Below are 20,329 nucleotides of genomic sequence, written 5' to 3'. Positions count from 1 at the left end.
ATAAACGTCAACACAAATCAAAATGATCTTATGGCGGAAAACTGAATTGAAAAAAATACTAACCTGAAATAGAGCAGCGCCAAAGTATGGCCACTTCCTGGTAGAATTCAAATATGCTCTAACACAGTCGGCTTGTGTTTTCCCTTTGAGTGCCCTCCACTTTGCCATCAACTTGGCCTGAAGTTCAGCCAAGCCTTCCTGGCTTAATTGGTCCCTATATCTAAAAGTTATGAACGTGTTAGTGAGAAACTGTGAGTAGTGAAATATTTTTACTTTATTACAATTTCTTAAATAGAATGTTACTCACCTGTAAGGATAAAATTTGTCAATGGCACTTAAAGCCTGGTTAGAGTGAGCCGTTAAAATCCCATGCACGTTATTTAAAGCATTCAAAGTACTGGAGTTCTGTATAGAGCTAGAATTCTGTATAGCGCTGCAATTTTGCACCGAAGCAGGTGGACTGAGCGTACCATTTCCAGTAGACTTCGGACTTCTATGGAGGTTGGAAGATCCTTGATGGCTTAAAGTATTATTGGCGCTTTTGTTAGATATTAAAGAACAGTCCCCCGTGTCCATTTGAGCCATAAGAGAGGCGAATTCTAGGGCCGCTTCTCGTGTTACTGGGAACCTTCCGTTTACGATTTGCTTATTGACTTGGTAACAAAGCAAAAGGCGTTCTTTTTCCGTTTCTAGCTTTGCACTGTTTTTCCACCACAACCTAAAATGTACAGACACTATTAAACAGAGCCATATATATATATATATATATATATATATATATATATATATATATATATATATATATATATATATATATATATATATATATATATATATATATATATATATATATATATATATATATATATATATAACTTTAAGGACATTGATATGGACTGGTCATGTAATTAGAATGGAGACCAAAATATTTCCAAAAATAGCACTTGATAGTTAAATGCAAGCGCAAGATCAAAAGGAAGGCCACGGAAAAGATGGGAGGATGAAAGGGCAACGGACACCCAAAATTTACTAGACTTGAAAACATGGAGAAGATCAGTGCAGCACCGGGAAGGTGAGAGGCATAGTTTGGAGGAGGTCAAGGCTTCATTTGAGCTGTAGCGCCATTGGAGATATATATATATATATATATATATATATATATATATATATATATATATATATATGATAAACAACACCATATTATAACGCTATTTCGACCTAGTTTGGTCCTATTAGATACGGTTGTTTATATACAAACTCAAATACGAAGATCAACAAAACGTTCTCTAGAAATTTTCTCACCTGAGTGGCAAGCGTACAAAAGTGCCATCTACTCTGATGGCCATGAATGATAACAATTTATGAATGATCGTTTCCTGTCCTTTGCGCTACAAGAAATGTACAAAATTTACATTTTTCAAAATAGCTTTCTGTGGATCAGACGTAGTTAAGATAGTATAAATCCTCGGAGCACGATTTACTGTTGATATATAGAAGTTAAACAAATCCAAATATAACGTCTGGTTTAAAATAAATAAAAGATTGGTTATAAATCCAGTTTTTAGTAAAAAACTTGCCTGTTTTTGTAAGTCAGTCTAATAACTTTGCTATTCTCGAACTTTCCCAACCCCTTCTCCCTCAAGGCAATCTCCCACTTGGATATCAAATCGCACAGCTTCGCAGCTGGATCCAACGTGTGTTCCAGATCCTTCTCGATGGGATCGTCGCTGAAGATGGCGAATCCATTGCTTGTGCGACATCCGATTTCTTGAGCAAGAGAGTCTTGGAATTCCTTGATCGATGTAGAACCGTCGAAGCTAGTGATATGATACGTTCCGTTGAGCAAATGGACGGGCATGGAATGGGGCAACGAGTGGTGTTGGGGGTTTTTGAGTAAAATACTCAGCACCTCCATCCTGGATGGCTTCAGTTCACGACCACCTAAAATTTAGACATAACATAATTAGAAAACTCAATAACACAAATATTGTCCATTTTTATATTCATTAATAAAACGTTTGTTTCTGTCCATGTTTTTCTTTCTACTTTCTCTAATGAATGTCAATTGATTAGTCACATGTTTTGTTATGATCCTTGCTTTTTTATGTTCTTGTTTGTCACATTTTCACTTATCCTTTTGACCTCTTCGCTTATTTACGTCTCATCTTTTTTATATTTCACAGTTTGTGTGAAATTCTTTATCCTTCAAAGGCTTGGACAATCTAAATTTTGTTTTTTTCTTGTTTTAATTCTCTTCTATTGGCTATTAGTTTGAACTTATTTTATTTAATGCCAATGGATCTTTCGGTATTCTAAAAAGGGCAATAAAAAATGGGTAACTTACCTGCTAAAATAGTTCGTTCCAAGGCTCTTTCACAATACGCAGCATATTTTCCACACTCCGTCCTATTCTCAGCGTTCCTCTGAAGGTGCAGCTTCAAAAACCACAACAACATCGAATTTTTAGGCACAAACAGACTAACAGCTAACGCCAACAGCTGCCAACCTTGTAAGAGAGTGTAGATGGGCGGACCTTTGGGGTCTTTATGCTCTTTGTAGCACTCCTTGTGTTCCTTGTACTTCTCTTCTTGTGTTGCCTGTATATTTGATAAGGCGATTTGTTGGTCAGATATGGTGCTATTTATGCTGGGCGTGTTCGTTTCGCAGGTAAAGAGACTTTGCGTTGCGCAAAGGAGCAGTTGCTGAAAAGAATATTGGTGTTTCTTTCAAGTCTATTAGAAGACCGTGAAGTCATTTTACAGATTGTTTATTGGTGCACCTCAGTTATTGCAGATTTTAATGGGAAATATTATGAAAAAGAATAATATCGGAGAAATTACGGGCATTTTCTAGACCGACCGTTAACATTTTTATACTAAAAATTAAAAAAGCGTTAAGAATGATCACTTTTTTACAAAACAGGACGCTCATCAAATCAAATAGATAGAAATAAGTCCAGGGTTACTTCAGGGTGATATGTTGTCGCTGACTTTGTTCAGGTTTGTAATATATAAAAAGTATAACTCTGAAATTAAAGAATAATTAAGAAAAAGAAGAAAGAAATGGAGAGGTGATAAAACAATAAAATAGATGCCTAACAATTTTATACTGGTTGTGAGAAACATTTAATTAAAAATTAATTGTAAAAATTAGTAAAACCATCAAAAATTGATATAAAACAGGCTGATACTCGGTTTAATAATAAAAAAGAGTCATCCACAATCGAGTTTATTAAAAGTTGGATTCATATATTAGTGATAAACAGATGGGGTTCAGATAGGGACTAGGTACTCGAGAAGCTCTCTTCGGTTTGAATGTTCTTACACAAAGATGCCTAGACCTTAATCAGGAAGGTCATGCATGTTTTATCGATTTTGAAAAAGCATTTGACAGAGTGCGCCATGATAAGCTAAGAGACATTCTTGAAAGAAAGGACATAGATAATAAAGATCTGCGAATAATTCTCAATCTATATTGGAATCAGAAAGCTAACATCAAAATAGAAAATGAGATATCACAAGCAATAGAAATACGTAGAGGAGTACGACAGGCATCTGCCAGGAAACCCTTTTGCAAGCAAACGAAGGAATGGTAATCAATGGAGAGGTTGTAAATAATATTAGATACGCAGACGACACTGTACTAGTTGCAAGAACAGTAGAAGAATTACAACGATTACTGACAAATATAAATATTACCTGCAACAATTATGGCATAAGTATCAATATCAAAAAAACCAAGTATCCAAATTGCAAGGGTCACCTTCATAAAGATGAGGAAATTCTTCTGCAACAGAGATATAAGCATCCCTCTACGATTAAGAATGCTAAGGGGCTACGTATTTAATATACTAATGCTGAAGATAAGTTGGGTTGAAATAGTCACAAACTTTGAAGTAATGCGAAGGATAGGAAAAGACCCAGAAATTTTGTCAACGATCAAACGAAGGAAACTCGAATATTTGGGTCATCTGATGACAGGACATAAATACGCATTACTTCAAATTATAATGCAAGGAAAAATAGAAGGAAAACGGAATCCAGGCCGTAGAAGAATATCATGGTTGCGTAATATGAGAGATTGGTTTGGCTGTACCACTAATGAACTCTTTAGGCCAGCAGTAAATAAGGTCAGGATAGCCTTGATGATACCCAATCTCCGATAGGAGTGGCACAAGAAGAAGAAGATACTTTGGTAAGAGTTTTTTATGCGTCTTTTGTACTTTTACGTATTATTTACGTTTAAATTTACGTTTAGTAATTCGTTTTTTGGTTACTAATATCACTAAGCTTTAGAGGAGGCATGGGTACAAGAGAGGCATTATTTGCGTTGACGGTACTCTTGCAGAAATGCCGGGAATATAAAAAAAGTGCATATGTATGCTTCATAGACTTAAGGAAGGCCTTTTACCAAGTGCAGCATATGAAGTTAACATATGAATTAAAAAACCTCAATTTGGACAAAAAAGACATCGAGTTTATTAAGGCTATATACCGGAACCAGAAAGCAGTAGTAAAGGTGAACGATATAGAAACAAATAATATACTTTGCGAGATTGTGAGAAGGGTCAGGCAAGGATGCGTCTTGTCTCCGACGCTTTTCAACGTGTACTCACAGGTCATATTCAGAAAAGCCTTATGGGAAAGAAAAGAGGGAATAAGAATTGGTGGAGTAAACACCATGAGATTTGCAGATGACACGGTAATTCTGGCTCAGAGTATAGAAGAACTACAAACTTTACAAGATGCAATAAATAGTGAATGCATTCAAATAGGACTTGACATCAACACAGATAAGAAAAAATTTATGATAGTATCAAGGAATCCAATAAATAATGAACAACTAACCCTTAGTGGACAGCAAATAGAGAGAGTGACAAAATATAAATATCTGGGAGCTTACATCAACACAGAATTACATCCAGACCAAGAGATCAGGGTACGAATAGAAGTGGCAAGGGCAGCGTTCTTAAAATTCAAGCAATTGTTCTGCGACAGAAATCTGAATAATGCGCTGAGATTGAGGTTTGTTGAATTTTACGTCTGGTCCCAACTATTGTACGGGGCAAAAACATAGACGTTAAAAGCGCAAATAGTTAAGAAGCTTGAAGCCTTTGAACTTTGGATATACCGGATAATGTTGAGAATTCCATGGACTGCCAGGATAACCAATGAGAAAGTGCTGAGAAGGATGGGTCAAGACAAAAAATTGTTGAGAACAATAAAAGTACGCAAGACTGCATACCTTGGACACATACTGAGGAATGATAAATATAGTCTTCTGCAGGTCATCATGCAGGGTAGAGTTGATGGCAAAAAGGGAATAGGTAGAAAGAGGAAGTAATGGCTGCGAAATATTCATATCTGGACAAACATGACTGTAGACGAATTATTTCACGTTACAAATGACAGAGAAACTTTTAGAAATGTGGTCGCCAACCTTCGTTGATGGGAGCAGCATAGGAAGAAGAATAATATCACTAAGGCAATAAAAACTCATCGTGAGTTATGTGAAAACCGTGGGCATGTTCAAAAATGAGAGACTACGATAAAGAGCAATCTGATAGTCCTTGGGATATAACTGTTAATGTTGTTGCAATTACAAATCTTTTATAGCATATTTGCAAATGTACTAGCACAAGCCAGTACTTCTGAGCTGAACGATAATGATAAGAAGCCGAATTATTTTCTAATAAGCCGTAATTTCCATATCCCGTTGTTACTAATCGAAACCTGGTACTATATAATATTCCAAACAAGATTATACATCAATCAATGTAAGGCATAGCGCCCAAGAGTGTTTTCCTTATGAAAACAACTCTTCTCTTCAACAAATTAAGACAGCATATCGTTGAACCATATTCTACAGCTAGGTCCTAGCATCAGATGACTATGAAGTGACTATTTTACAATCCTATTGCAAGGTTTTTTCTAGCGACAAGGAATTTAAAAAGGAACTTCAGCAATTAATGAAAACTGAGACATACAATTTTTATGATATGGTCATGGAAAACCTGATATATCTACTGTTTGAAAACATACATTGAGCTTAAGAAAAATTAAGAAAAGAAACAAACGATGATGAAACGCCAGGAATACCTGACAATCAATTTTATCTATTATTATTAAAAATTGTTATATACAAACCATAATATTTTAAATCAATCTTAAAATCATAATATTCCCACTAAAATACATGTATAATGCTATATGACAATCTGAGTTATTTTCTATTATTGTAGTGTTAATGTTAACCAGAAATGAAGACACCAGAGTTAAGTCATGATATGTGTCTGTGCATGATGTGAGAACCTGTGATGATTGCATATGAATTGGGATGTCTAAGGGAAAAGTGTGGTGTGTCGCATTGAATGCATATTTTTAAGTTTTTCATAAAGTGCATGGGATTATTTGTGTTTAACAAGATACATAATATGTATAAAAATTAAAATATTTATAGAGTATTTTAGTTTTTAGAACCTAAAAACTTAAATAATCAGAGACTTTTTGTTATGCCTTTTTATTTTAGTCCTTATTATTAATCTGTTTTGGTAAAGAGACTTACTTAATAGTAACATTAAACGATTAGTTCTTCTGCTATGCTTTGCTAATAAATGTTTCTCTATTTCTGCAGGCAAAATTTTTTTATTTATTAATTATTCATAACATTATACCATTTGTATCACTATTACTATTCATTCATCTCTTCCTCTCCCTGCAATGGCCCTACAACTTAAATCTAACTTTGGCCTTCTCCAAATTATGCCTCCAATCTGGCCGGTCCCACGACCGATCTTTTCCAGATTCTCACGTCTATCCATATTGGTATTTTTAGTTGTATCTGGATCTACATACTCCGTTTTCGTGAATTTCCTTATTTTGTTACGTTTCTATAAGAGTTTGGAAATAAGTTTTCCAGACTGATTTTATTTCTCTTGTATATTTTCTGTATATTACCGTTTTCGTATCTCACCTATACATCTCTTCCTTCTTCATGTTATCTTGCTTCTGAGAACGAGTAACCAATCATGTGCCTTACCAACCACTTGTTTAGATATTTGCAATGGAGATTTTCTAGTATATTTTGAACGTTTTATTGCCTTCAACTATTAATCTTTCAATATCTTCTTCTGGTCTTGTACTTTGTCCAAAGTATTACTTGATTGATTGTTGTAATGAGTCTATTAGAGTTATTAAGATCTAATAGAGCTGAGTAATTGGTATGATATTTTCCCCGGTTTGGGCGTATTTCTACGATAGACATCATTCTACGATAGCAAGTAGCAATTGGATAACTGATATTTGGATCAATCTTAGTTTTGTGCTTTTTTGTAGATATGAATGTCTTACACATTGTTTTCGCAGCCTTTACGATGACGAGCCCATATAATAAAATTGCCTAACGACTTTGAACCCTGAATATTTATTATTTCTGCTTGATAGTTTCTTATCCTATTAATGATTATAACTTTAGTTTTCTGAATATTTACTTGCTAGCAAAATTCTTTCATTCGTTTGATCTATTATTTTTTAGTTCCGGTTGGAACGTCTATTTTTATTTCTCCTTTTCGTTTTGATATATCCTGGGCGACATCATCATTTTTGTGTTCCAATAAATGTGGTAGTTATTTTTTTGTTACTTCACTTTTCTTTCTTTGATAATTCTTTCGTTATATACAAACTTTAAAACTCATACTTTTTTATCAAAAGATATATTGGGTTGTACAAATAAATTACAGACTTACTCACAATCTATTTATTTCGCTAGCGACGATCAGTTTAATCAACTACAATTTTATGGTCATCATCAGATCACCAGCATCTTTGAAATGCTGTAACAATTATATATTGTAATTCGGACAACAACAACAATTACAATATGAAATTGTTTCGGAATTTAGAGATTGTACTTTACCGGCGACCTGACGATTACCAGAAAAATGTAGTGGCCAAAACCGATCGTCGCTAGCTAAATAAATAGATTGTGAGTAGGTCTGTAATTTATTACTACAACCCAGCTTGAAATGGATTCATATGGACATCCAAGTTATTATTTTTTATAAGATATAATGTTTTTTCTTAAATCAGGATTTGGTTTGACATATGTATAGTTTCATTATGTATTCTTGCCAAAATCTTATTTTATCTTTGATGTCTGCAATGAGTTTACCGTTATCATCTTTGAGTATCCCATAGTGTGCTCGCTTGTTGGTATTTGTTAGTTCTTATTATTTTTTTATGCATATTAAAGCTGTCGTATTTTCTGTCATACTCTTCTATTTCTATTCATTGATCGGTTAACCACTTTTCCTTGGCCTTTTTTGTCTCTACTTCAATAATTCTACTTTGTAGTTCTTGATATTTTGGCTCATTTCTCCCTTTGGCTTTTCTCCTCTCTTCCATTAATGTAAGAATTTCTGAAGTCATCCACTTCTGTTTTTTATTTGTCTTTTCAGACTTTAATTTTTTTTCTGCAGCCTTTAATAATGTCTTCTGAATATTGCTCCACTTTTCATTGACATCTTCTGATGTTTAGATTTCTTCTCCTACTTCTGTTAGATTTGAGTTAACTTGTTGGATCACTTTTTGATGTATTTCTCTTTTTCTTAATTTTGTATAATCAAACGTTGGTTTGTTTTTAGGTCTTACAATCTTTTTGAGTTTCACGTGCATTCTAGCTATCAGTGGGTTATGGTGTGAGTTGACATCTGCTCATGGGGTATGCTTTTACTGCTTTAATTGAGTTTTTGTATCTATTTTTGACTAATATATAGTCTATTTGATTTCTGACTATGCGGTCTTTGTTATCTGCAGGAGATCTCCGCGTGTTTATTTGACAGAGTTTGAAATAAAGTTTTAAATATTATTTTTATATTAATTTTTCCCAATCATTATACATGTAATTACTGGCAGGTAATAGAAGTGGTAAGAACACGGTAAGTATAGGCGAAAATAATAAAATATTACAAACTATTATTTCTTTTTTAGACCGAGATATGTATCAAACGCATTCGATGTTGTGCTGTATATGTTTACAAAAAATTGACGAACAGATTGAGTATAATGTGTGTGTCCAAATAATATAACAGTTCAATATCTTATCGGAAATATAAAAAAGTAGAAAAGGGTAGAGAACATACACAGGCATATCTATCTGGCTATACTAATCTATTAAAAAAATTAATAAAACTGTAAATCAAACAAATAAAAAGGAAAATAACGAAACACCAACAGTCTCATCAGTTGCAGGGGGAACACCAAATATAGACATAGGTAAATGGTAGTGAAATGAAAATGAAGGCATGCAAATTTTGTTGATAAACAATACATGAGTATAAATAGTTACTGATGTTTAGACTACAGTTATCAAACGCTAGTTTCTCTTCGTCAATAGCGTGAAACTAGTACTTTGATGTTTAATATATATTTCACGTTTAGATTAAGCTATTGTTATAAATCATTTATTCGTCTTTATTTCCAAAGTATATTCATGTATTATGTATTTAATAGCAATAATATATTAATTGTGACAATTCTAAACAATATACAAGGTTATTTTAAACATTTATTCATTATCAAGTAATTTTGTAATATACTCTTATCTGTGACCAGACCTGGTCACACAGCTATCTACATAAAACTTTACATTTGTTCATAAAACAGTAGTAGCACCCTTGGAAAAATAAAACAACAAATCTAACAGTGCCACCCCTTATTAAATGTTAGAACGTAACGAAAATCTTTTAACCACAAAAAAATAGTCTTTACCCATTAGACGAAATACGATGAAAAAGTTACTGAATTAGTTGCTCCAAAATTAGAAATTTTCTGGTTTATAAAAGCAGTAGCTGTTCAGCTGACAGTTTCACATACAGTCCTTATATAATTTTAACTGGCAGCGTAAGAAGGGGTATCTCCTTAAACTTCGACCACATATAGAAGACATCTACGTAAAGGAACCTTTTAGTTCGGCGACGAAGCTACTGATCAGACCTCGGATTTGCTTGCTGCTTATAATAGGTGTCCCATCGAGCTATAAACAACTCATATACCTCATATCAGAAAAAGTGCATAGGAAGAAAAATAAGTAAGGAATTTTCATTCCGTACGAAGACATCGACGAGCAGCATATCTAGTCCGGTTGTTGGTCACTGCCGAAACCTCAGGTGTATTGTAAGAGCATATTGCAGAATCAAAAAACCCTACAGAAACCACATTTCAATTGTCGTTTAACAGTTCACAAAAAGATTAACAGGGAAGAGTATTCAGGTAACACACGAGTCGGTGGTCAAGATACTTTTGATAAAGTGATCTAGTCCCTTTCTTTCGGTAGTTGGCTTATGGTTTATTCTATCAAGAAATATCCCTCATCTAGAAAAATTCCAACCCTCCATCATGCATCGCTCAACGAAGTGCCATCATCACTCATTCTGCTAAAGCCAAGAACAGCATGTCAACCATTACAAAATGACCTGTGAAAAGCGCCAGAAAAATACTCAAAACGAAAAAAATCTAGCGCATGAACCAAATATATAACCATTTTATAACCTACTAATATTCTTGAGGTTTACAAAAACCTCATAAGTCCGTAGAAACCAACCAACTCAAAATCAGAAGCAATCCTCCACCTCATGTACATGACATCTACTCTTTAGGATACTTTTAATTGCCAAACTCCAAATACTCTATACCAGTATGGACTAGAACAAATCCCCACGAATATTTATCACTAGTACAAATTCTAAATCATACAGTAAACAAACACGAATCGGTCCCCAAAAACCTGCAAACCATTTACCATTTGATCATAACTGTTGTCAACAAGCAACTCACCTACAATAATATCAAGGCTAGTCCTACTAAATCTAAATAACCATTCACTAAATTTGCCCATATAATCAAGAAATATCAAGCTCTGAAACTAAGTTTCGGAGGCACTTTCATGATCTATCCCCATTCAGAGGAAGAGTCTTCATTGCAAGACCTTAAAATTGAAAAACCTCGTCCCTTTTCGCAGAAATGCTGTTCGAGGCTGCTACAAAAACTGATGTTAACACAGGATAACTACAAAAAAGTACAAGTTACTCCAACTGTGGACATCACAAATCCAACACTTAAAATTGCTTTAATTAGCAGATGTCGAACCTTTCCCCAATTTTATGAGATTTTTCCGGATATGAAATAAATGATGCATTTTATGTCCATGATTCCTTTTAACATCGAAAAGGGAGTTAACACAGGTCTTTACACTCTTCCCACATAACTTCGCCAGCCACCATTGGGAACAAGACCCCTGAAGAATCGATGCAACAAAAAATACTTCTTAAAAGTATCGCAATCAATCACAAAAAGGAAAGGAAGAAATTGTTTTTCTCTGGTTTTTCAAGCTCATTGCACACCGAGACCTAAAAAGGTTATAGCCTCAGGTACTCTCCATAGGTTTACTAAAGAAAGCGAAAAAATTATGAAAATGACTTTTTCTTTGTGGTACGACTGCATTCAAATTTTGGTTTTAATGAACTACCGGATCGTGACAAAAGTAGCTCTTCCGCAAAACCTTGCATTTCTTGAAGAGAATTCAAAAAGATAAAAACAAGAAATTTGCCACAAGAGACATGTTTGACATTGATTATTTTACTGAAAGTGGGAGACTGACTAAATTTCTGTTTAAATATAGGTAGAATACTTTTTTTGATATTTTTGCTATACAAAGTCAGTATGAGTCTAATCAGTGAATCTAGCGTTTCGAGAAGACTTCAAGGATTATAGGCTTTCGCAGCAGACGTCTTTTAAAAGTAAACTATAATCTGGGTTTATAGGCCGTGGTCTATAACAATTAATTAAAGACCACGGACTATAAATTCCATTACATATACAATTTACCAATACAATCTTTAATTTTATTTGACCGTTTAAAAATAACCTTGTATATTCTTTTCGTTATAAAATTTTTGTTAGCGACCAATTATTTTAAAGATTTAAAAATATAATGGATAAGTAGAATGAGAGCATAGATTTTGGGGTTGAATGAAAACAATAACGTGCTAGGCGAAAGCACTGAGCATGTTCAATAAAAACCAAATATAATGTAGATCTTCTAAGGATACCAAAGCGTGTTGTTTATTATTATCTTTTGAAATCAAGAATTATGATATAAGAAAATTTTAATTTGACATTTTTAAAAATAAATATAGAAGAGAAACATCATAAATAAAAAACCAGTAGATAAACACATTTTTTAACATATTACAATTGTCCTTAATCTAAGCTTGATTCCGATTTGTTTTGGTATGACATCATCTAATTTGAGTCTTACACCATGCAGTTTGTATTTTTAGATTTCGTTTTTATTATTTATGTCCTTGCTTTTACGACATGTCATTTAAAAACAATTTATTGCTCTTAATTGTTTTGTTTATAGTTGGATTTACTTTATTTCAAAGTAACTAATTTAGCATATCAATTTCCCACTGGGATATCAGCCAATTTTTATATTCGTCGAATTCTGTGTTCATCATCATCATCCAGCCTTAATTTATCACATCCACTACTGGACATAGGCCTCCCTTAAACTCCTCCATTCTTTGCGATTTTGTGCTTTTTGTTGCCAATTTTTCGTGATACGCCTGATGTACTCACGCCTGAAAAGAACTCATTTAGCAAGTTCAAATGGTTTTATCCATTTTAATACATCTTTAAGGTATCATAAATAATTAAGAAGGTCATAAAAAATAAATGAAGGTCAGTAACTAGAACTACAATCAATGCAGTAAAAAACCAATTTAATGCGTTCAGAGTATGAGCTCTAGGCAAATAGTTCGTGTAGACTGAGAAAAATAAAAAATTACTTTCGGCAATGAAGGCAAGGAAGTTTTCGTACCTTTATTATATCATAAGAGTGGAACGACATTGAATTCTTTACGCAATGGTCAAAGCGATCAAAGAAAAAAATTACGTAAAGTGCTTGGAATATCAATAGAAATTTCCAGAGCGGTAGTCTCCCGTAAAACTCTCAACTCTTTCGTAAGTTGGTTTTACGGATATTTTTTATCTAGTTTTTATCTAAAATGAAAGCGACTTGTTCTTTGCTCTATAATGAAGAAATTTCTTTTGAAGTCTGTACCAAAACAGCTAAGTCAGGCTTCCAATTTCGTTTACGTTGTTAATAAATTGTCAATTAGATACAGGCAACGGCCGGACGGTGTGGTACATTGTGTATACTTGCTACACTGGCATAGTAGTAAGAATCTTTTATGATTTTCTGCAAAACTCCGTTGTCAAAATAAACAATAAATAACACAGCTTTGGCAAAACTAAAATCAGTCAGTGATACTGAAATCAACCATATACATATGAACAACCATAAAACTATAATAATAAACAAAACATTTCCAGGGCGACAAAAATTGTCAATATATTAGTAAAATAGTAAATTATATAATATTATTGGATTCTTTTATGATATTGAAAACAATAAAAACACATTACCTACAAGAATTCTCATCATTACTAATTATAATACATATTAAGAATGCATTGTAATTTGTGTTGCCTAATACAGTAATCCCGGAATATTATGACAAATTATGAGTTCTGGTAATAATGTGAAAAATTATGTGCTTGTGACGTGCGTTCTGTCTATCTGTTATTTATATCTAATAAACTTTATTTTATAAGGTTTACACATATGTATATGGCTGATTGATTTTCAATATCTCCAACGTTAAATAATAAAACTCTGTTGCAACTATCTTTGTTCTAATATATAATTAAACTGAATGGTGATGTTAGGTATGTTGTTAATACATTTAGTGACGAAACTTAAAAAACCAGTTTATTTAGTAAAACTTATTTTAAAAGATCTACTATGAAAATATCTTTACTGTTATTTTGTGATAACTCTAGCAAATTGTTAGTGATATGAATAAATGCAGAATCATTTTGAGTGTACGTAAACTAGATTTTCAATATACTGCGTTACCCAAAGGCTTATTTACAAAGTAAATGAACAAATTCAATTAAAGATCATCCAGGTATACGCACCTACCAGTGTCCACAAAGACGAAGAAGTTGAATGGTTCTACAACGACGTTAACACTGCGATACAAGAGGTAGTAAGCACCAACTATACTATACTGATGGGAGACCTAAACGCCAAAATAGGCCACATGCAGGATGATTCGAAGTTTGTAGATGGACTACAGGGATATGGCGATAGAAACGAAAGGAGTCTTACAGAATTTCTTCTGCAACATAGGTTAGGCTTCAAATTCGAATGTCCAATCAAGGCTATAATCTGCAGTCAAAGATAAAAGTTAAAAAATAGATTTCCTAGGATTTTATGGAAAATAAAGATTTAAGAGAGATTTGCAGTCTGTTTCCAACACTTTTTAAAATCTGTTTAAATGAAGCTTAGAAAAGAAGCACAAAGAACTAGCGAGACCAGCGATTACCAAAAAATATTATGGAATGGCAGCGTCCTGAAAGAATGAAGAGGACCTAAAACGATGTAAACTTGTGGAATTGCAAAGACCACGTCGAAGAGAAATATACGTTCAGGTGATTAGAATGACAGACGGCAACCGAAAGACGATCCAAAGTCACGGCAACCGAAAGACAGGAGGCGCTGCATTTTGCGAACGTGGGGAAATATGCAATATATAACACTTGAAATACTGTAAACTATGCCAATTACTGTGTGTCCTGGATGAATTATGGCTCGCAAATTCAACGACAGTAGACGTTATCCTGGGCTTATATACTAAAATACAGATCAGGCTTCAAAAAACCACAGTAAGTTTTGTTCTGTTTTTCTCTTTTTGTTTTCATGGTACCTACCTTTTATTTTAAATTGCACGGCGATAGGGTCAACCCATTTTTTTGGTCAGAGTCATGTGTGTCTATATCATTTTAAAAATCAAGAAATATTAATTTAATTCATAACACATATTGACGGTATTAGATTTGACAGTATTAGACGGTATTAGATTTGAATTTACTACGAATTTTAACCATGATGAACGGCATGTGGAATGCATATTTTAGATTCACTTGTCGACTAATTCATCAATCTGTCTGCTTTGCAACTTGTAGAAAGCACAGTGGTAAAGATTTGAATTCAGTTTCGCCAAGTAGGAAATCTTATGATTTCTCTTGTTATTAATTTAATTTTTAGAATGTTTTTCTCGACCATAGATAATGTTTCCTAAACTTTTTTTTGTTCTTCTTATTTTCTTATTCTTATAAATTCTTATTAGTTAATCGTCCATGAGTTTATATTATTCATATTATGTTGATCATCCTTTATCTAAATGTTTTTGAAAATTTGCTTTTTACCTTTTTTATATGCCTATATTTTGTATACCTTTAAACCGGGCCTTTAATATAGTCGATGAAAGTGAGCGATGTACTAGCTAATCACGATAATCGTCTCTCGTTGAACGGAAGAAAGACATTCGATAACTCAGACTTTAAAGTAAGATGACTTTTTTACATCTAGTGACTTTTGGATCTCACGTTGGATCGTTAGATAAGAGGAGATCATATGAGGATTAAATCCAAGTGCTTTCATAACGTTTCACTTTAGATGAAGTTAGACCACAAGTCTAAATATATACTAATAATATTTATTATAACATACTAGAAGTTTAAATATATCTGCAGTATCCTAGTTGGGTTATACCAGTAACAGTAAAGATATTTTCAGAACTAAACGTATAAAAACTAAATAAACGAAGCACACTTACGCTCTTTTTTAGCAATTTTTGAGTGGATACCTGGACTCCGAGTTTCGGCAAAGGAGCACTTTTGCTCGTTTGCTTCACTAAGGCGCAGATTAACTCAGACTGCAGTTCGGGCATGTCAAGGCATTGTTGCAAGGCGTTTTGAGCAAGTACCACGTGGTAGTCGATGCCGGCTTGATCCACGGCTGCCGACATGAAGAGTTGCAGGCACTTGAACAGTTTGATCGCTTCAGCCTAAAAAGTATAAATCTCTTGGTAATTCTAGTCTTAAAAAAACTCCTCATAGTCTCTGAGTATCACTATAACATCTATTACCAACCAATTATTTTAACACAGTGACATAGCCAGCACAGTGACAAAGTGGTATCTATAACATTATATCAATAATTATCAAATATAATAAGTTATATTACCTGAAGATTCTCGGTAGGTAAACTGGTCAATGGAAAGTATGATGGAACGGCTCCATCTTTCGTACAAGGCACGTGTAGTAACAGTGGATGTCTCCATAGGACACAATTTGGATCACCATCAACTTCCATTAGTTTGTGTATGAGTTGTTCGTATTGAGTGCCTGTGCTAGGTCCGCCACCACTCGCGACGGTGAGGTGGTATAACCAAGCATCTTTTTCCTAAAATAAACAATACAACCTTTAGAATAAAAAAAAATAATGTTTTAGTTACGGAAGAAAAGAATAAAATAGGAGTTAATATATATATATATATATATATATATATATATATATATATATATATATAGATATATATATATATATATATATATATATATATATATATATATATATATATATGCGATTTCTCTAGTCAAAAATAATACAAAATGGGACCCCCAAACTCACAAGAATACTAACAGAACTCTTAGATAGGCATCTAATTGAAGATATATTTCATAAAAATGGAAAGAAGGCTGAATAATGCCTATCCATTAAAAAGGCAACAAAGATTACTCAGAAGAGAACAAAATGTCCAATCTTCCATAGTTCTGGCGTATAATTTATGCTGAATTTAACCCTCAGAGATATTGTAAACTAAACACTGGCATTCTTTGGAGACCCGTAAACTCATCAACGTAGATGGGTAACTGCAGTTGCCAGCATTTTTGCCCCAAGGCGCGGAAGATTGGCTGTTACCTATTACAGTTCTTGTTTACGTAGTAATCTATTCAATTCTTCACTCCAACGATATTTGCAATCATAGAGGGAAAGTGGTTATTTAAATAAATTCTTTGTGCTGATAATTGTGTTGAGTTACGCCAAATTAGCCAATGCAAAGGAGTGCAATGAACATCGCACCATAGCCTTAATGAGTCATGTCTTGAAATTGTTTTTAAAAGTAATTCACAATAGAATACATAAGAAATTAGATGAAGGCATAAGTAATACACAAATGGGATTTAGGAAAGGACTGGGAACACGAGATGCACTGTTTGCAGTAAGTGTTCTTTCGCAGAGACGCTTAGATATAAATCAGGAAGTATATGCTTGTTTCATTGATTTTGAGAAGGCATTGAAGTGACAGAGTGCAGCATAATCGGCTTAAAGCAATTTTATTAAATAAAAACATAGACAGTAGAGACATTAGAATCATATGTAACCTCTATTGGAACCAAACAGCAAAAGTGAAAGTTGAAAATGAACTGACCGAGGATATCCAGCCACTTAATAACATAAGATATGCTGACGACACCGTCCTGCTGGCAGGAATACTAGAAGACCTGCAACACCTTGCTGAACAACTTAATATATATTGCAACGATTATGAACTAAAAATAAATTTGAAGAAAACCAAGTTCATGGTATTTACAAAAGCACAAAACATCAAAGTTAAGCTAGTACTAGATAATACAGAAATTGAACAAATATCTTCGTACAAATACCTTGGAGCATGGATCACAGAAGATACTGATCAGACAAAAGAAATAAGATGCCGCATTGAAATTGCACGGTCAACTTTTAATAGAATGAAAAAACTTTTTTGTAATCGCGATATCAATATATCGCTCCGAATAAGACTGCTTCGATGTTATATTTTCTCTACCCTTTTGTATGAGGTTGAAGCTTGGACACTTAAAAAAATACATTAAAAACCTAGAAGCATTCGAAATGTGGTGTTACCGAAGTATTTTGAAAATATCAAGGATGGATCGCAAAAAAAAACGAACAAGTTCTCGAATAACTAGGAAAACAATGCGAAGTTTTGAATTCGATAAAAATAAGGAAATTGGAATACTTGGGGCACATCATGAGAGGTGAAAAATACGAACTACTAAGGAATATAATGCAGGGAAAAATCAAAGGCAGAAGAAGCGTAGGAAGACGTAAAATCTTAGTTCAATTGAACTATTCAGGCGCATAACCAACAAAATTATAATTGCCAGAATGATTTCTAATCTCCGATAGGAGCGGAACTTGAAGAAGAAGACGCCAAATTAACTGTTCTTATATTTACTCCTATATACATTAAACTTTTCACGGCTTTAATTAATTAATCAACTAATTCTATATATCCTACATATACAAATATCATGCCCTCAAATCTCTTATGAAGAATGCTCAATGTGATATGAGCTATATAGCAAGCATTTGACGTTCTTGGATCTGTTTTGGTTTGGTATAGCCCCAAGTCGACTACCATGTTTTTTGACGCATCCATTCATTAAAAATGACCCTCATCGCTAAAGAAGATTTTTCGATGAAAGTTAGGGTCAGTTTCCAACTGCTCCAGAGCTCATTCGATGAAAACACGTCGCGCGTCGTTGCCTATGGTCATTTACGTTCAGCTCTTGGTTGAGTTAAATTTTGTACCGGCGCAGACCAAGTCACGACGTAAAATTAGCCCACGTAAAGTTGTGGTTTGTGAAAGGCTAAATTCTTGTGAGCGAGATAAAATCGACTGCCTCGGATTTTCTAGCACAGTCTCATAGACAGCGGCGATGTTTCCGGTAGATTTTGCATTTCGTCGACCTACGGGTGTTGGTTGATTGATTAGTGAACCAGTGGACTACATAGCGAATAGTTCTCTCAGTAGAACGATTCTGGCGACTGTAAAATTGGGGAACGTTACCTCTTATACAGAACACTCGTTTTGACACTGATTAAAATTTACAAGATTTAAAAACTAGAATTAGTTTCGAAATTCATAATATAACTCCAGAAATGATCCACAATGTTCAAGATTGTCGTCTTTGGTTTAATTACTTCAAAGAGGCACGTGGGTGGCAATTTGAATATTTAATTTAAGCGAAAAGTAATTTTTATTTGTCAAATAAACATTTCCACTTCGAAAATCGAGGCGTCAAAATAATTAATTAATATAATATATAAAATTGCGGTTAATTCCCAGTAAATGAAGTAAACTGGTTTTCTGTAACAAGATATAAATAAAGAGATATAGATACAGAGGAGATATAGATAAAGACATATAAATAAAGAGACATAGATAGAGAAATAAATATACTTACTTGTTTACCAGTAAAATGAAGGTAGGTTGGGGCTTGATTATTGGGAAATATTCCGACGGTAAATCTAGGCTGATCTGTGTCCTGTTCTTCAGAATCTGAGTCGGACAAATGTTCTATTTCCTCCACTTTGGCGTCTCTCATGTTTATCTGCCCGTGGGGTGTCTAAAAAATAAAATTGAATGGGATTTTTAAAACTTCTTTAAGTACTATAGTACCATAAATGAAAAAATGAACTACTTTACGACTAATGTGTGATTTTGTAATAATTTTCATACACCAAAAACATTAACAAAATAGCATATTTTCGAACAATCAACAAAATTAATAGCTGTAACCTTATCTTCATCTAGTCGGTATATCTTATCAAATATGTAGTGTTTATAAATGTTCAGGTTCTTTCAAGGATCGTATTCTTTTTTTCTACGCTGTTCCTACATTATACTCTATTTTCGGTTGCAGTTTCTCAATTGACGAAGTTTGTGTTAAACTATTTTTCTACTATATCAGTATATCGGTAAACACCTTCGATTTATTCGTTTTGGTGTTCCTAGGACTATTAGCCTCACCATATTTAATCATACGATATGTTCGAAGAATGAAACTGGTGAAGAAGTATAGAAGTATAGAAAAAATCTTCATCTTCCTGTACTAAGTGCTTGGCTACACGTTGTTGATTGTCTGTACTCTTCAAATCTTTTGCATATGTCTATACAAGGATTTCAACAGTTTTCACTGTATTCCTTCACTCAACCGTTTTCTCCAATTTTTCCTGTTTAGCCAGTCCCCTTCCTGTAGGTTTCTTCTACTCATTGCTTCGTCCACTTCATCTCTGAAAGATCTTCGGGGTCTGCCTCTCTTTCTTCTTCCTATCGGGCTCCACTCTGTTATTATATTTATCCACCGATCTTGGTCTGCTCTCCTGACATGTCCGTACCAGGTTAAATCTTTTGCAGAGTGCCGTTTTCTGCTCATTGTAATATTGTGGTTACGTCTCTAATATTACACCAATCCAAAATATTTCTCAGCCATGAATGTTGTTTTCTTTCTGGGCCTCGGCGCCCCTATATCTTTCCTTGTGTGATTAATTTGGGAATATAGTATCTGCT

The 20,329-nt window shown here is 33.8% G+C and overlaps 1 protein-coding gene across 8 annotated transcripts in view; it reads right to left on the bottom strand.

Moving 5' to 3' along the window:
- The window catches only part of LOC140444830 (uncharacterized protein CG43867-like), a 265,897-nt gene that overhangs the window by 948 nt on the left and 244,620 nt on the right, over positions 1-20,329 (bottom strand). For 4 of the 8 annotated variants that reach the window (XM_072536550.1, XM_072536551.1, XM_072536575.1 and 1 more), the window contains 7 exons: positions 19,224-19,385; positions 16,156-16,374; positions 15,746-15,976; positions 2,345-2,702; positions 1,578-1,941; positions 308-718; positions 64-220 (listed from right to left, as the gene is read on the bottom strand). In XM_072536550.1, the coding sequence (XP_072392651.1) occupies positions 64-220; positions 308-718; positions 1,578-1,941; positions 2,345-2,702; positions 15,746-15,976; positions 16,156-16,374; positions 19,224-19,385 (1,902 nt within the window). The remainder of the gene's footprint in view (positions 1-63; positions 221-307; positions 719-1,577; positions 1,942-2,344; positions 2,703-15,745; positions 15,977-16,155; positions 16,375-19,223; positions 19,386-20,329) is intronic. The other 4 variants (XM_072536552.1, XM_072536553.1, XM_072536555.1 and 1 more) reach the window with 3 other exon arrangements.

The sequence above is a fragment of the Diabrotica undecimpunctata genome, chromosome 1 (assembly GCF_040954645.1).
Source record: "Diabrotica undecimpunctata isolate CICGRU chromosome 1, icDiaUnde3, whole genome shotgun sequence".
Taxonomy (NCBI): Eukaryota; Metazoa; Arthropoda; class Insecta; order Coleoptera; family Chrysomelidae; genus Diabrotica; species Diabrotica undecimpunctata.
Note: the sequence above shows the minus strand (reverse complement) of the source record. Positions and strands in the feature narration are given on the sequence as shown.